This window comes from Sorex fumeus, unplaced genomic scaffold, assembly GCF_029834395.1.
Source record: "Sorex fumeus unplaced genomic scaffold, SorFum_2.1 ptg000122l, whole genome shotgun sequence".
In the NCBI taxonomy this organism is placed as follows: Eukaryota; Metazoa; Chordata; class Mammalia; order Eulipotyphla; family Soricidae; genus Sorex; species Sorex fumeus.
Genome location: NW_026606179.1, coordinates 13,847,775 through 13,862,440, shown reverse-complemented (window position 1 = coordinate 13,862,440; position 14,666 = coordinate 13,847,775). Strand labels below are relative to the sequence as shown.

The window sequence follows — 14,666 nt, the reverse complement described above, 5'->3', positions numbered from 1 at the left end:
ACCCCAGCACTACAGAAGGCTCCCCAAGCCCAGCGAGGAGTAAGTCCTGAGCACTGTGGGGTGTGGCCCAAATGCCTACCCCCTCCCCCAAATGAAGCGGTGGTAGGAAAAGTCAGGGTGCCTAGGAGAGCACAGCTGCACCTTTTTTTAGAAGTTTCCAGAAACCTGGGAGTTGGAGAGAATCCAACTCTCCTGGCAAACCGGCGTCCCTCTCCCCACACCCTGGAAAAATGCAGAAAGTCTGAGAGGGGGTAGGGACCAGTCAGGGGCTCCGGTATCTCCCCTCCCGTTATGGAAGGGGAACTGTGCGCACCTGAGGGCTTGGTGGCCAGGACTCTCTTCCTCAGCGTCCCGGTCACCCCAGTCCAGCTGCTGGTCCCCAGCACTATCGCTCAGTGCCTGTTTCTCTCCAGTCCCCCTTCTGGGGTTTAGCTCCCTTGCACTTTTTCACTCTCTCTCTCTGGATGGATTCCCCCAGTTTCTTTTTTTTCTTTTTTTTTTTTTCGCTTCTTGAGTCACCCCCAGTGATACACAGGGGTTGCACTCAGGAATTACTCCTGGCGGTGCTGGGAGACCATATGGGATGCTGGGAATCAAACCTGGGTCAGCCGCGTGCAAGGCAAACACCCTATCTGCTGTGCTATCTCCACAGCCCCCAAGATTTTCCCGGTTTCCATCCCTTTCAATTTCTCTCCATTCCTCTTGGCCCGCCTCTGGCCCTTCCTGTTCTCTCTCTCTCTGTCTTCATCTTTCTTGGTCTTTTGTTGTTTTTTTTTTCCATCTCTCTCCACCTCAATTTCTTCCCTCTTCTCCCCGCCCCCCCATTCCTCCGCCTGCTTCTCCCTCCCCCTACTCCCCTGACCCAGCTGGGGGGACCCCTTGACCTCCTTGTCGCAAACCTAAGACTCCCCCCCCAGCCCCTCCTCTCCCGGAGGTGCCTCTCCTTGAGTGAGAGGGAGCCGGCCTTTCCCAGGACCCAGAGGGCGCCAGGAATGTGGGGCAGAGAGCAGGAGGCCAGAGGCCAGGAAGTGGGACCCCCCCACACCGATGTCATTTCCCTGCTCCAGGACCTTCTATTAGCCTCCCCTGCTCCTCACTTCTCCCTGCCTCTTTGGGGGTCTCTGTGCCTCAGTTTCTCTGCTGCCATGGGCACATTGGCCTCTATCCTACTTCTCAGTCCCAGGGGATTGTGTGTCACCAGTGTGGAGCATGGGTGTGGCCTCGTCCGTGGTTTGTCCTGGAGTGGGGTGATGGTGCTGAGAGCTACAGTTTGGTTTTAGGGCTGCCCCCATGTTCGGGAGGTGCCAGGGATCAAACCCATGCAGGCACGGCATAGTCTAAGTCTACTACTGTGCTGTTCCCTCTGCCCTCCCCCCATTTTAGGGTCAAGGGAGGGAGCGGAAGTGGAGACCAGGAGGTGGGAATCACATGGGACTGCGGGATGATGGTGCCTGCGTGTGGGAACAAGCGTGTGTGCGTGGACACGGCTTGTGAGGGAGGCTGTGATGGGCAGCATGTGTCTTTCTTTCTTTTTAGTTTTTGGGCCACACCAGTGATGCTCAGGGGTTACTCCGGGCTCTGCACCTAGGAATTACTTCTGGCAGTGCTCTGGGGACCATATGGGATGTCGGGGATCAAACTCGGGTTGGCCACATGCAAGGTAAACACCCTCCCCACTGTATTTTGGCTTAGTCTCAGCATGTGTCTTTCTCTGATAGTGGGGGAGGGGAGCGTGACTGTGGATAGTGGGGTGCTGGGTGACAGGGGGAGTTTGTGAGAGTGACAGAGTACAGCTAGGGTGTACTGGGTGGCTACGGATGCAGTGGGGAAGGGGGTGATTCTGCAAAGCTCATGGATTTGCCTGTGAGAGTGCGCATGAGCGGGGCTCTAACGTCGAGAATAGCTGTGTCATTTCTTCCCTGGACTGTCCAGGAGCTCCCCACTATGCCCCAAGACTATGCTGACAGATGGGATGATTTGGGAACTCAGAATGAGGTACCCAGGGGCTGGAGAGAGAGGACAGCCGGTAGGGCTTGCTTTGTGTTCGGTCATCTTGAGTTTGTTCCTGGGCATTCCAAATGGTCCCCTGAGCACTGCCAGCAGTAAGTAATTCATGAGCATATAGCCAGGAGTAACCCCTGAGCATCGCCAGGTGTGTCCCCAAAACAAAAAACATGCGAACAAACAAAAACCTAGAGTAAGGGGCCCAGGACAGCAGTGGGAAGGGTGATCACTTGGAATCTGGGATCTGGAGATCCCTGAGGTGTGTGCGAAGGCCAGGGTGACTGGCGCCACACGATGGGAAGTGTCATGTCCCAGCAGATGGCTGCCCCGCCCCCGCCCCCCCTCCCCCCCGGGGGGTGAGGCAGTTCTCCACCTGTGCCTGTGGGTCTGTGAGTGGTTATATTTTTTTTCCTTTGAGCCCCACCTGCCTGTGCTCAGGGCTTACTGAGCTCAGGGATCACTCCTGGCAGGGCTTGGCAGACTTCATGGAGTAGAGGGGCTTCATCTAGCTGTGTCTGAGGATCGTAGGAAAGGACTCCAGGAGTAACTTCTGCAAAACTGCTCAGAACCACAGCGCATGAAAAACTGGGTGTGATGATCAGGGGACTTTCGGGGGAGACCCTCTCCTGGAGAAGAGAGCATCAAGACCCTAACTCCGCGACAGTCCGGCCACGTGACCCTAAGGCCTGGCGTTCTCCCAGGCGCCACCTCCCCCTGCTCGCAGGCCGCGGTCGGGGCCCAGAGCTTCCGTCTCCCTTGGGTTCCCAGGCCCCGCCCCCGCCGGTTCCCAGGCCCCGCCCCGCCCGTTGCCCCGCCCCTCCGCCCCCCGCCCCCTCCAGGCTGTCACCTCTCCAAAGCCCAGGCTGGCAGAGAAGCCGCAGCAGAGGCAACAGCTCCAGGAACCTGGATCCCGAGCACAGCTGGGGGCAGGTGAGAGTCCCCCGGCCCCCGTCTCCTCTCCCTGACCGCGAGGGCCCCTCTAGTCTCTGGATGCCTCCCCTTCTCCCCCGGGGTCTTTCTCATCGTGGTCTCTGTCTGTCCGTGCCCACGTCTGGCTTCTCTCTCTGGGCGTCTCTGTTGAGTCTCTAGAATCCGCAGGGATTGGGACAAACCAGTGTGTGTACAAACACCCACAAACACCCTCTCCCTCTCTCCTCTCCATGTCTCCGCGTCTTCCTCTCTTCTGTGTCTCGCTCAGCTCACATGTCTCTGTCTGTTGCTGTGATCTGAGTGTCCTTCCCCCCACCCCACCCCACCCCCCGGCTGCCTTGTCGCTCTCAGTTTCTGTATTTCTGCCCCGTGGGTCCCCACCTTCATGCCTTCGTTGTGGGGCTCAGTCTGAACCCTTTGCCTACATGGTATCCTGGAGTGAACAGCGACGGGGGCTGGGGGAGGGACTGATTTCTGGCATATGCTCCCCTGCAGGGTTTGTACTCTCTGCTTCCTGGGTCCTGGGGTGTTCTGTTCCCCTGGATTTGGGCCAGAGCAGGAAAGTGATATGAGTTGGGGGTTCCTATCCACAGTTGGGGAAGCCCTATGGTGTTTCAAATGCTGTGGCTGTGCCTTCTCTTTTCTCTACTCCAAGACAGTGGATCCCCTGGTTCCTGGGGTGCATAGATCTAGACTCAGGGTGACATTAGAGGTTCTGCCCAGTGAAGCTCTGGGGCAACTGAGCCCTCGGCAAACACCACCCCCCTTTCCAACCACTGCTTTGAGAGTTCCAGTTGCGGGTGGTCCCAAGAATCATATGTTGGGTTTCAAATCTCTGTCCTCACGCCTCTCCTCTCCTCCTAAATCATCACAACTTGGGAGTTGTGTGTGTGTGTGTGTATGTGTGTTTGTCAATAAAACCGTATATATGGGTCTCCAGCTGGGGTGCACTGGGATGGGCATGATGGAGGGAAAAGGCCCCTGATTCTGCTCTTAAAACATTCAGATCCAGCTGCCCCTGAGGGACCAGATTCTTTGCAGCCCCCCACCCCCGCCCGATGCCCCATCAACCTGGTGATGCGGGACTCTCTGCTCTGGATACTGTTCCTGATGCTCTCACTGAGGGGGTCTGTGTCCCCCAGGGCGGAGGTAAGGACCAGAGGGACATGGAGCTCCAAGGCTCGGGGGATGCCAGGGGTGGTTTTTAAGTTTTTCACATGACAAAAAAAAAAAATAGACTTTTTTTTGGTGGGGGCAAAAAAAGTGGCTTGATTCAGGGCTTACTTCTGGCTTTGTGCTCAGGGATCACTCCTGGTAGTCTCAGGCGACTGTATGTGCTATATGTGGTATTTTAGGTTTGAAGGCCTACTTGCCAGGATTTGAGAGAGAGGGGAGAAAGGGAGGGAGGGTGGGAGGGAGAGAGAGAGAGAAAGAGAGAGAGAGAGAGAACAGGGGGTAATATTTGGCGGTGCATAGGACCAGCTCCCAACAATGATTCCGGGGGATCATTTGGTGCGGAGAATCCAACCCAGGGCATCCTTATGCAAAGCATCTGCTCCCCCCAGATGCAAGTGTTTGGTTTCTTTCTTTCTTTCTTTCTTTCTTTCTTTCTTTCTTTCTTTTTTATTTGCTCAGGGCTTACTCCTGGCTCTACACTCTGGCATCATTCCTGGTGGGCTCAGGGGACTATAACGGGGTGCTGGGGATCGAACCATGCACGGCAAGCAACCTACCCGCTGTACTATCAATTCAGTCCCTCAGATGCAAGTGGTTGGTTAGCAACTCCCCTGGCGGTTTCTGGCACCTCTCAAGCCTTAGAGGTTTCAGAGCCATCTATGACTCCCTGGGCAAAACAAGTGCTGGCTTTTCCAGCTTACAAGAACCGTGCTGCCTGGGAGCGGTGTTTGGGGGTGCTACGGGGAGGTCCTCCCTTCTCTTCTTCCCTAGACAGGCTCTGAGGGGCAGACGGCGGGGGAGCTGTACCAGCGCTGGGAGCGCTACCGCAGCGAGTGCCAGGCAGTTCTGGAGGACGCGGAGCCTCCAGCAGGTGCGACTGGCATTGGGGGATGGGGGCTGAGAGGGGCCACGCAGAAATAACGGACAGGACTTGAAAGAGTCGGGGGTAGCTGTGGATCCGGTCTGAGAGGCTGGCGCAGTGGGGGACTGGAGTTAGAAAGATCTCTTGCAAGAGACGGGAAAGCTCAGGGCGGGTCCGCGGGTCCAATCAGGAGCATGGGGCAGTGGTGAAGGGGCTCGGCTTGGGTGGGGCCTAGGAAGGAACTAGAGGGAAAACCCAAAGGCAAGAAGAAGGCTCCTGGAAAGACGAATGCCTCTGGGCCGCTTAGTCTGTGCTGCCGTGGGCGTGGCCTGCGGTGAGTGGGCGTGGCTTTCGCAGGGGCCAAGCCGGGTGGGCCGGGTTTGCCTGTGGAAAGCAGAGAAGCCTCCAGCCGGATCCACCCCTAACATCCACCCCCAGGGCTCGCCTGTAACGGTTCCTTCGATATGTATGTCTGCTGGAACTACGCTGCACCCAATACCACTGCCCGTGCATCCTGCCCTTGGTACCTGCCGTGGCACCGCCATGGTGAGTTGGCACAGGGATTCCAGGGCCCCAGCTCTCAGAGCTGTTCACCCTTCACATTTCCTTCCCTGCCCACCCCTCACACACACCCTGTTTTTGCTCTTGAGCTGCACCCAGCACCTCCTGAGCCTATCAGGAATTATTCCATATGGGATGCCAGGGATTGAACCCAGGTCGTCTGCATGCATGGTAAATGCTCTACCTGCTGCATTATTGCTCTGGCCCCTGCACCTTTTGGTACACCCAGTCACTTGCTCCTCCATTTAGCTGGCTGGGGTCCCTCTGTCTACGCAACCTGGCCTGGGTCACCCTGACCATCCCTCTCCCTCAGCGCTTCTGACTTTGTATCTCTCTGAAGTTTCTCTTTTTCCTTGAATCTGTTAAGTGTTTCTGGGCATCTTGGTCTTTCATGCTTAAACAGTTATGGGATCTAGGGTAGGATGCTTCATTTTTTTGTGCCTCAACTTTCTCCCTACAATTCAGTTTAAAGATTTGTTGTGCCTTAGAGCATAGGTCTGGCTGTCTCTGTGTCTCAGATTCCCTCTCTCTTTTCCCCACAGTAGCCACGGGCTTTGTCCTCCGTCACTGTGGAACTGATGGCCAATGGGGGCCTTGGAGAGACCATTCCCAGTGCGAGAACCCAGAGAAGAATGAGGCCTTTCAGGTAAAAAGAAAGGAGGCATTCGGGTTATAGTTCCTAAAGAGAGATTAAAAAGACTCAAGCTTAGCTTATACCCCATTGTACTATTCAGAACTACTGCTCAGGTCCCAAGAACTAGGCACTCAACTCTAACTGCTTTAAGGAAAAAGAAAGAGAAAAATATATACATTAACTTCTGAGATTAAAAATATATATATAAATACACAGCTTCAGGCATAGTTGGATCTAGGTGCTCAGATATATACGGGAATTTCTTTGTGTCTCACCCAATTTGGCCTTATTTTCCTGTGTGCTGGATTCATTATTATTTTTGGCAGGGGGTGGGAGGGGTAGACATCCAGCAGTGTTGAGGGATCACCCCTGGTGTGTGCTCAGGGATCATTTCCTGGTAGGGCTCAGGAGGCCATATGGTGTGCTGAGAATCCAACCTGGGTCAGCTGTGTACAAGGCAAGTGCCCTACCTACAGTACTATTGCCCCAGCCCTTCCTGCCCCCCCCCCCCCCCCCCCCCCCCGTCCTCCCTCCTCTCATTTTATGGAAAGATGATCCATTCCGAGAGGGGCGGAGGAATCGAACTCGGGTCGGCCATGTTGGGTGCGTGCAAGGCAAACGCCCTACCGCTGTGCTATCGCTCCAGCCCTTTAGCCCCAGGTTTTTGTCCTACCAGGCAAGGAACACTGTCAGGAGACTGAGCTTCGTTTTCAGTGGTGTTCCAATGTAATGTCTCAGGGTTGGCTCTCATTGGTCTGACTTGGGGCCTTAGCAGCCCTGAACCAATCCTGTATCCTTATGGGTGGGACAGTGTTAGAGAGAGAGCTCTGATTGGCTGAGCTCCTCGCTGAGCCCTAGAGTTCAAGGGGAGAAGTTGGGGGCTGGAGAGAGAGTACAAGGAGTAGGGCGTTTGCCTTTTACAGAGGTTTACAGACCAGGTTCCACACCCAGCATTCTCTATGGTCCCCTGAGCACTGCCAGGTGTACTTTCTGAGCAGAGAGCAAGGAGAAAGCCCTGAGCACCACCGGAGGTGGCCCCAAAAAAAAAAAACACAAAAAAGGAAGAAAGGAATTTCACTCCAGCCAAGGAGAGAAAACTGGGGGCTGGGTATGAAATCCCCTTTCATGGAAACCACTGAGCACTATCCCTTGTGTTCTCCTTCCTGCTCCCCAGGACCAAAGGCAGATCTTGGAGCGGCTGCAGGTGGTGTACACAGTCGGCTACTCCTTGTCTCTTGTCACGCTGCTCCTGGCCCTGCTCACCCTGAGCTTCCTCAGGTGGGGTCCCCAGACCTGGGCAGGGCATCAGGTACTGGGCTTCTGTTCGCATGGAACACAGGGCTGCTCAGAGACTCCCACAGCAAGGAGCATCTGGTGGGGCTGAAGTGGGGGGGGGGGTCTGGGCTTGCAGGGTTCTCTAAGGCCAAGGGTAACTCTCAGGGATCCCTACCTTGTTTCCCACCGCCACCATCCTGTCATCCTGTCCCCACCTGCTCCCCAGGAGACTGCGCTGCACTCGTAACTACATCCACATCAACCTGTTCGTGTCATTCATGCTGAGGGCCGCTGCCATCCTCTCGCGAGATCGGCTGCTCTCTCCGCCGGGACCCTACTCCGGGGACCAGGCTCCGACCCCAGGGACCCAGGTACGTCTCATCTCGGCCTTCCTAAGTGGGCGATCTGTGACCTCTGATAGGGCGAGGAGGTTCCTAAGCCGTTTCTTCCATGCCCCTCTCTAGTTGGACTTTTTTCTCCCCCTTTCCAGTAGGTGGATTTTGGGGATTTTCCACCCAGGAGGCTGTCCCCCTGCTAGACATGAGTGGTGGAGAGCAAGCAGCTGGTGGGGGACTCAGGTGTCCTCGTGGACAAGGGGCCAGAGACTAGCTGCATGTAAGGGGTCTAGGGACCACCTGGCTAGACCAGACCAAATATCAGACAGAAGCTTTGGGATGGGAGAGTCCATGTGCTGGTGGGAAGGGAGAATAAAATGTGTTAATTAGGGAGGAGCTGGGCCACAACCAGCAGTGCTCAAGAGCTATTCCTGGCCCTGTGATCTGGAGTGACTTTTGTCCATGAACAGGAGAACACTCGTGGTGCCAGGAATCAGACCAGGGTCAGTCACATGTAAAACAAGTGTCTGTACGATCTCTTCAACCCCCACAACTCTTATTTTATTTCATCAAAAAAATTAGGAGGGGGGTACCGCTTGGTGTTATACCCAGCAGTACTCAAGGCTTGCTTTTGGCTCTTGGTCAAGGGTCATTCCTGAAGGTGCCCAGGAATCCAGATGAGGTGGTGGAGATCAAACCCTTTACTACCTCACTTTTATTCTAATTGTGGCAATACTGATTTATTTTTTTCTTTTTGGGTTACACCGGCAATGTACAGGGGTTACTCCTGACTCAGGAATTACTCCTGGCAGTGCTCGGGGGACCACATGGGATGCTGGGAATCGAACCGGGGTCGGCTGCATGCAAGGCAAATGCCCTACCCACTGTGCTATCGCTCCAGCCCAATACTGATTATTATATGAGGAAACTTCCTGATTGGTGGAATTGAGATTAGGTTCTTAGGAGAAGGGACAGCGGTCGCCTGTATTTGAATATCTGGGATAAGATACTGAATACCAAAACATTTTTTTTGGTGTGGGTGGGGGTCACACTCAGCGATGTTCAGGGCTTCCTCCTGACTCTCTTCTCAAGAATCATTCCTGACAGGTTCAGGGGACCCTGTGTGGTGCTGGGACTGAACCCAGGTGGACCACATGCAGGGTAAATGCTCTACTCACTGTACTATAGCTCTGGCCCCTCGATACCAATTGCTAAAGAGTGTAGAGTTGTATTTGGAAAGAGATTTGGATGAGAGAAAATAATCTTTTATTTCATCTGGAGAGATAGTACAGAGGTTAAGATAGTTTCATTGGGGTTGGAGAAATAGGGGCAAGGCACTTGCCTGGCACGTGCAGATCTGGGTTCAGTCCCTGGCACCCCACATGGTCGCCCAAGTAGGCCAGGAGTGATCGCTGAACGTAGAGCCAGGAGTAAGTGCCGAGAACCGCAGTGTGTGGGGAAGAAAAATACAGGCTTTGCCTTGCATGCCTTGGTCTCTGGTTCTATGCCCAGCGCGGCCAGGGTCACTCCTGTATCGCCTTTGATGAGAGAAAGGGAGATGATTGGTAGTGATCCTCTAAGAGACGGGGGTAGGATGAGCAGGTGGAGGAAGGCTGGACGATACCTTTCACCCCTAGAGATCCCGACTGCCCCCTTCCTGCTCTGTCCACACTTTAGATACTCGCTGCTTGCCGCGTGGCCCAGATCGTGACCCAGTACTGCGTGGGCGCCAACTACACGTGGCTGCTGGTGGAGGGCTTGTACCTGCATAGTCTGCTGGTGCTGGTGGGAGGATCCGAGGGGGGTCATTTCCGCTGCTACCTGCTGTTTGGCTGGGGTGAGCCCCGCCCCGGTCCCCGCCCCGCCCCGCCCAGCACGCCTCTGCATCCACACCGATGGTCCTTGTTGGTCCCCCTCAGGGGGCCTCCTCCCTGCACCGGGCTTTCGATCTCCCCACCCTGGCGGGACAAGTCTCCGCGGGTCTTGGGCCTGGCGGGTGCCGGCAGGCGCGCGCTGACAGCTGCGGCGGGGTGGGGGGCGGGGGTCGGGGTCTGCACAGGGGCCCCCGCGCTTTTCGTCATTCCCTGGGTGATCGTCAGGTACCTGTACGAGAACACGCAGTGAGTCGTGGGGCCTGGGGGTGGGGGGCTTAATGGAAACGTTGGGGAGGGTCTGAGGACTCCCTGGGCTTGGCGGGTACCTGGAAGGGGTCTAAAGGAAAGCCTGGGAAACCCCGGACTGCCCCAGGGGCGGGGCGGGGCGGGGCCCGGGCGTTGGGGGCGGGGCCTGAGGGGGGGGTGTGGCGTTACGGCCGTGGGCGGGGCCTGGGGTGTGAAAGGGCGCTATCCAGAGTCTAGCCCTTTTTTGGACTCTTGCTCTACTCCTCCACCCCCAGGTGCTGGGAGCGGAACGACGTCAAGGCCATCTGGTGGATCATACGCACTCCTATTCTCCTGACCATCTTGGTACAGCCGGTCCTACCTCCTGCAGGCTGTCCTCTGGGATTTTCCCGGGAACCCGGAGGGATGGGCGTGCTCATCGTCCATCTGCCCCACCTGCGGCTCAACCGCTTTTGCTCTCTGCAGATTAACTTCCTCATCTTCATCCGCATTCTCGGCATCCTCATTTCCAAACTGAGGACGAGACAGATGCGCTACCCCGACTACCGCCTGAGGTGAGGGAGGGGTGGGGACTGCAAGGGGGAGGGCCAGGATACGATCATGGGGTGGAGGCGTGAGCATCACCTGCATTCTCTCCCCCCAGGCTGGCCCGCTCCACGCTGACTCTAGTGCCCCTGTTAGGGGTCCACGAGGTGGTGTTTGCTCCCGTGACAGAGGAACAGGCCCAGGGGACCCTGCGCCTCGCCAAGCTGGCCTTTGAGATCTTCCTCAGCTCCTTTCAGGTGCTTCCATGGTTTTAGGCAGACCTTTGACTTAGTCCACCCCAGAGACTCGAACCAGTGGAGGATTGCACCAGGGGCGCAGGGGGATGGCATCAGTCCTGTGGGTGTGGCATTGGTTCTGTGGATGTGGCTTTATGGGATGTAGGTGTGGTCTCAGGTATCCCTACTATAGGGTGTGGGAAGGAGTCTGGTTCATTCATTCTGCTCCAAATACTAAGCTTGCGGGTGGTGGGCTGGGAAAGCCTGGGGAGCACCCCTCCTGGCCGACCTCCTGACAGGGACTGGGGTCAAATTTGGATGGCCACTTCCCAGCACTGTGGCCTTCACTGCAGGGTCAGAGTTAGGGGACCCAACATGTAAGAAGGTGCTCACCCCGAGGCTGAGGGCAGACCCTTTCTCCCAGTTTTAGCTCCTTGGGCTTCAGTTTTCTTGTCTCTAAAGTCAGGACAAAACTAGCCGTCCTCCACAAGGCCGCTCAACCCAGCTAGTATCCATGGTTCTTGCAAAACCCTTTTCCAAGCTTCCCCCTCCCCCCTTGAAATCACAGGGTCCCTACCCTCTGTGGGAAAGAGACATTAAGCAAGCTGTAAGTAAAGGGTTGTTTATATAGCAAGTTATAATAAGCATGTTATGTAAGTAGATATAAATAAGCAGCTATATAAGCAAGCTATATAGGAAAAATTATAAAAGTAAATAAGCCTTGGGACTGGTCATAGTACAGCGGGTCAGGATCTTGCCTAGTACGTGACCAACCTGAGTTTGATCCTCATAGGATCCCCTGAGTCTCACCAGGAGTGATTCCTGAGCACAGAGCCAGGAATAGATCCTGAGCACCACCCAGTGTGGCCCAAAAACCAACAACAAAAAAGGGGCCAGAGACAGTTGTGTCTGTGGTTGATCCAGGTTAGATCCCTGGCACTATATATGGTCCCCTGAACACCATCAGTGGTCATCCCTGAGCAGAGCCAGGAGTGAATCCCGAGCAGTCCTGGGTGTGGCCACCCCCCAGTACCCCAAGAATAAAGAAAAGATAAAGAGGGTTCAGTGCTGGAGGCAGCAGGTAAGACACCTTGCACATGACCAGCAACCTGGGTTCTATCCCCAGCATCGCATATAGTCCCTTGACATATGGTCCCCTGAGCACTGCCAGGGGTAATTCCTGAGCACTGCTGGTTGTGGCCTTAAACAAACAACAACAAAAAACCCACCAAAAAGAAAAAAAGATAAAGAGAGTCCAGGAGATGACTCAAAGGGCTGAAGTATATGATTTGTACACTGGAGCCTGGATTTGGTATCCAGCACCATGGGGTCCTCTGAGCACCCCTAGGATGGAGACTCAGTTGGAAGCCTACAGGATGTGACCCCCAATTACTTGCCTCCACCCTCCAAGTAAAAGAAAACCTTTTTCCTAGGCACCAGTTTCTAGAGTAAGAATCACTCAGTTCTCGCAGAGGTCATTTGATGAGGGGCTTGTTTTTTTTTTTTTTGGCTTTTTGGGTCACACCTGGCGATGCACAGGAGTTACTCCTGGCTCTGCACTCAGGAGTTACTCCTGGCAGTGCTCAGGGGACCATATGGGATGCTGGGAATAGAACCCGGGTCAGCCACGTGCAAGACAAATGCCCTACCCGCTGTTCTATCTCTCCTCCAGCCCGTTTTTGCTTTTATGGGTAACACCTGGTGATGCTCAGGGCTTATTCCTGGCTCTGCACTCAGGAATTATTCCTGGCAGGGCTTGGGGGACCATATAGGGTGTTGAGGATTGAAGCTGGGTTGGCCACATGCTTGGGGGACCATATAGGGTGTCGAGGATTGAAGCTGGGTTGGCCGCATGCAAGGCAGTCACCCTTCCTGTGGTCCTGTCGCTCCAGCCCCAGGTGTCCTGGTTCTTAATTGGTCAAGTCCAATTGCTCAGGGGTTAAGGAGAGATCCTGGAGCTGGGAGGTGACCATGATAATCTAAGGCAAGGATAGCAGCAGGCGAGGTACGGGGAGAGGGGGTGTTGTGTGTGCCACAAGGATCGGGGTTCCTTGGCGGGAGGCCGGTGATGCTGTCCCGAGAACCCGAGAACCTGGCCTTAACCCCATGCCTCTCCACTGCAGGGCTTCCTGGTCGGCGTGCTCTACTGCTTCATCACCAAGGAGGTAGGCAGAGCTGCGCTCGCCCCCTGGTGGCTGCGCGGGGGATGGCGCGCTGGACGCCGCCTCTGAGCGCCTTCTGGTGGCAGGTGCAGTCGGAGATCCGCCGCGCCTGGCACCGCTGTCGCCTGCACCGCAGCCTCGGTGAGGGGTCGCGCAGGCCCTCGGAGCGCGTCTCTGGGACCCTGCCCTTGGGCTCCGACCCGGGCCAGGTCCCCACCGGCCGTGTCCTGTCTTTGGGCCCTCTCCCAAAGCCTGCGGATGAGGCCAGCCAGGTCATGGAAAGTTACTGCTAGGAGGCAGGATGCCTGTATCCATTCGTTAGTGTTTATTGAGTGCTAGCTGTATACCGGGCTTGGTGTGGAAAGTGCTGGGGAAAGTGGCAAAAGGAAACAGAGGGCAGGGCCCTGGTCTTCTAAGAATCACAACTAAGTGGGTGGAGGTGGGGAAAGGAATAGTGAAGACAAAACATCAAGTAACAAGTACAGAGCAGAGGCAGAGGATATGCAAAAGTCCTGGGGCAGGAAGGGGCATGGCCAGGGTAATGATCAGAGACCTATGGGGACAGCAGTGTATGATCAGAGCCAACATTTGTGGAGGGAGAAGTGGTTGGGCTACTCAGATTGGGTATGAGCAGTGATGTCTGGGCTCGTATTTGAAACAGATCCCTGCTATGAAGGGGAACAAAGGATGAGGTGCAGAGGTGGGAACCCGGAGCACAGGCACAGGGAGGCTGAACCAGCAAGACACACAGGGCAGTGTGGGAGCAGCCGCAGTGGTATAGCTGAGCGGAGGAGCTGATGGAAGGCAGGAAGCACCCAGGAAGAGTCCCCCGTTTGGGATAGAGGGGTGGGGGTGGAAGTCATTTTCAGGTGGGGAGAACCAAGGTGCTCTTTGGATAGGTTAAGCCGTGGACAAGGATCTGGGGAACGGCTGGCAACAGACATATAAGCGGCCAGAGTCTCAAGGGGATTTTAGGGTACAGGGGGAGGCCTCGGTGGAAACATTACATGCAGCTAGAACTGGACGTTTTCTTACCCTTCTGGGCAGCCCCTGGGAATCGGGGGCAACAGCCCATCTTCTTGGCTAGACCATCCTCAAGGAGTCCCCACCTCCTCCCATCCTTCCTTCAGACACTTAAGACTTTAAGTCCTGGGGAGCTGGCACTGATTTCCTTGGTGAACCCAGTCCCTGGAGCACATGGGTTCTGGGGGGGGGCAGGGAATCTTGTAAATAAACTAAGATACACTGCCGGCTTTTGTATCCATGGGGCAGGATAGAGGGAAAGGACTGAGGCTGACGTTGGGGCTGGGGGAACTGGGGTGCCAGGCAGCCACGCTTCCCTTCTCTGCCAGATACCAGAGAAGCCCCTGCTAGAACCAATTACAGGCAGCTCAGCCACTCTGAGCAGCAGACATCTTGCTAGTTTTATGTGTGCATGTGTGTGCATCGCCTTTGGGAAAGTGGGGTGTAGATGGTGAAGACGCAGGCACCGCAGCTCAAGCCTTAGCCATGTGGTTTGTGGGAAATTCCTGACCTCTCTGTGCTGGTTCCCACTTCCGGAAGTTGGTGGTGGCCCTTGTTCCTCCGGTAGCCCGGCATACGGGTGTGGTTCTCTCCAACACAGCCAGACACAGGTGTGGACATGGCCGCTTTGCAAGGTCTCTTCTGCACCGTCTCACTTCACTCCCCGCCATGGAAGAGGTAGTTAGAAAGCATGGGGGTGGGAAGGGGGACTGGAGCGATAGCACAGCAGGTAGGGCATTTGCCTTGCACACAGCCAACCTGGGTTCGATTCCCACCATCCCATAAGGTCTCCCGAGCACCGCCAGGAGTAATTCCTGAGTGC

General features: G+C 55.6%; 1 protein-coding gene across 1 annotated transcript; it reads left to right on the top strand.

Moving 5' to 3' along the window:
* The first annotated feature begins 2,864 nt into the window (after nt 1-2,864).
* Nucleotides 2,865-13,239, top strand: GIPR (gastric inhibitory polypeptide receptor). Its single transcript, XM_056136818.1, has 14 exons — nt 2,865-2,934; nt 3,941-4,083; nt 4,882-4,981; nt 5,411-5,518; nt 6,076-6,179; nt 7,342-7,445; nt 7,669-7,813; nt 9,455-9,614; nt 9,837-9,897; nt 10,173-10,242; nt 10,363-10,451; nt 10,541-10,679; nt 12,782-12,823; nt 12,907-13,239. The coding sequence occupies exons 2-14, from the start codon at nt 4,012-4,014 to the stop codon at nt 13,111-13,113; spliced, it is 1,401 nt and encodes a 466-aa protein (XP_055992793.1). The 5' UTR covers nt 2,865-2,934; nt 3,941-4,011; the 3' UTR covers nt 13,114-13,239.
* Nucleotides 13,240-14,666: the final 1,427 nt, after the last annotated feature.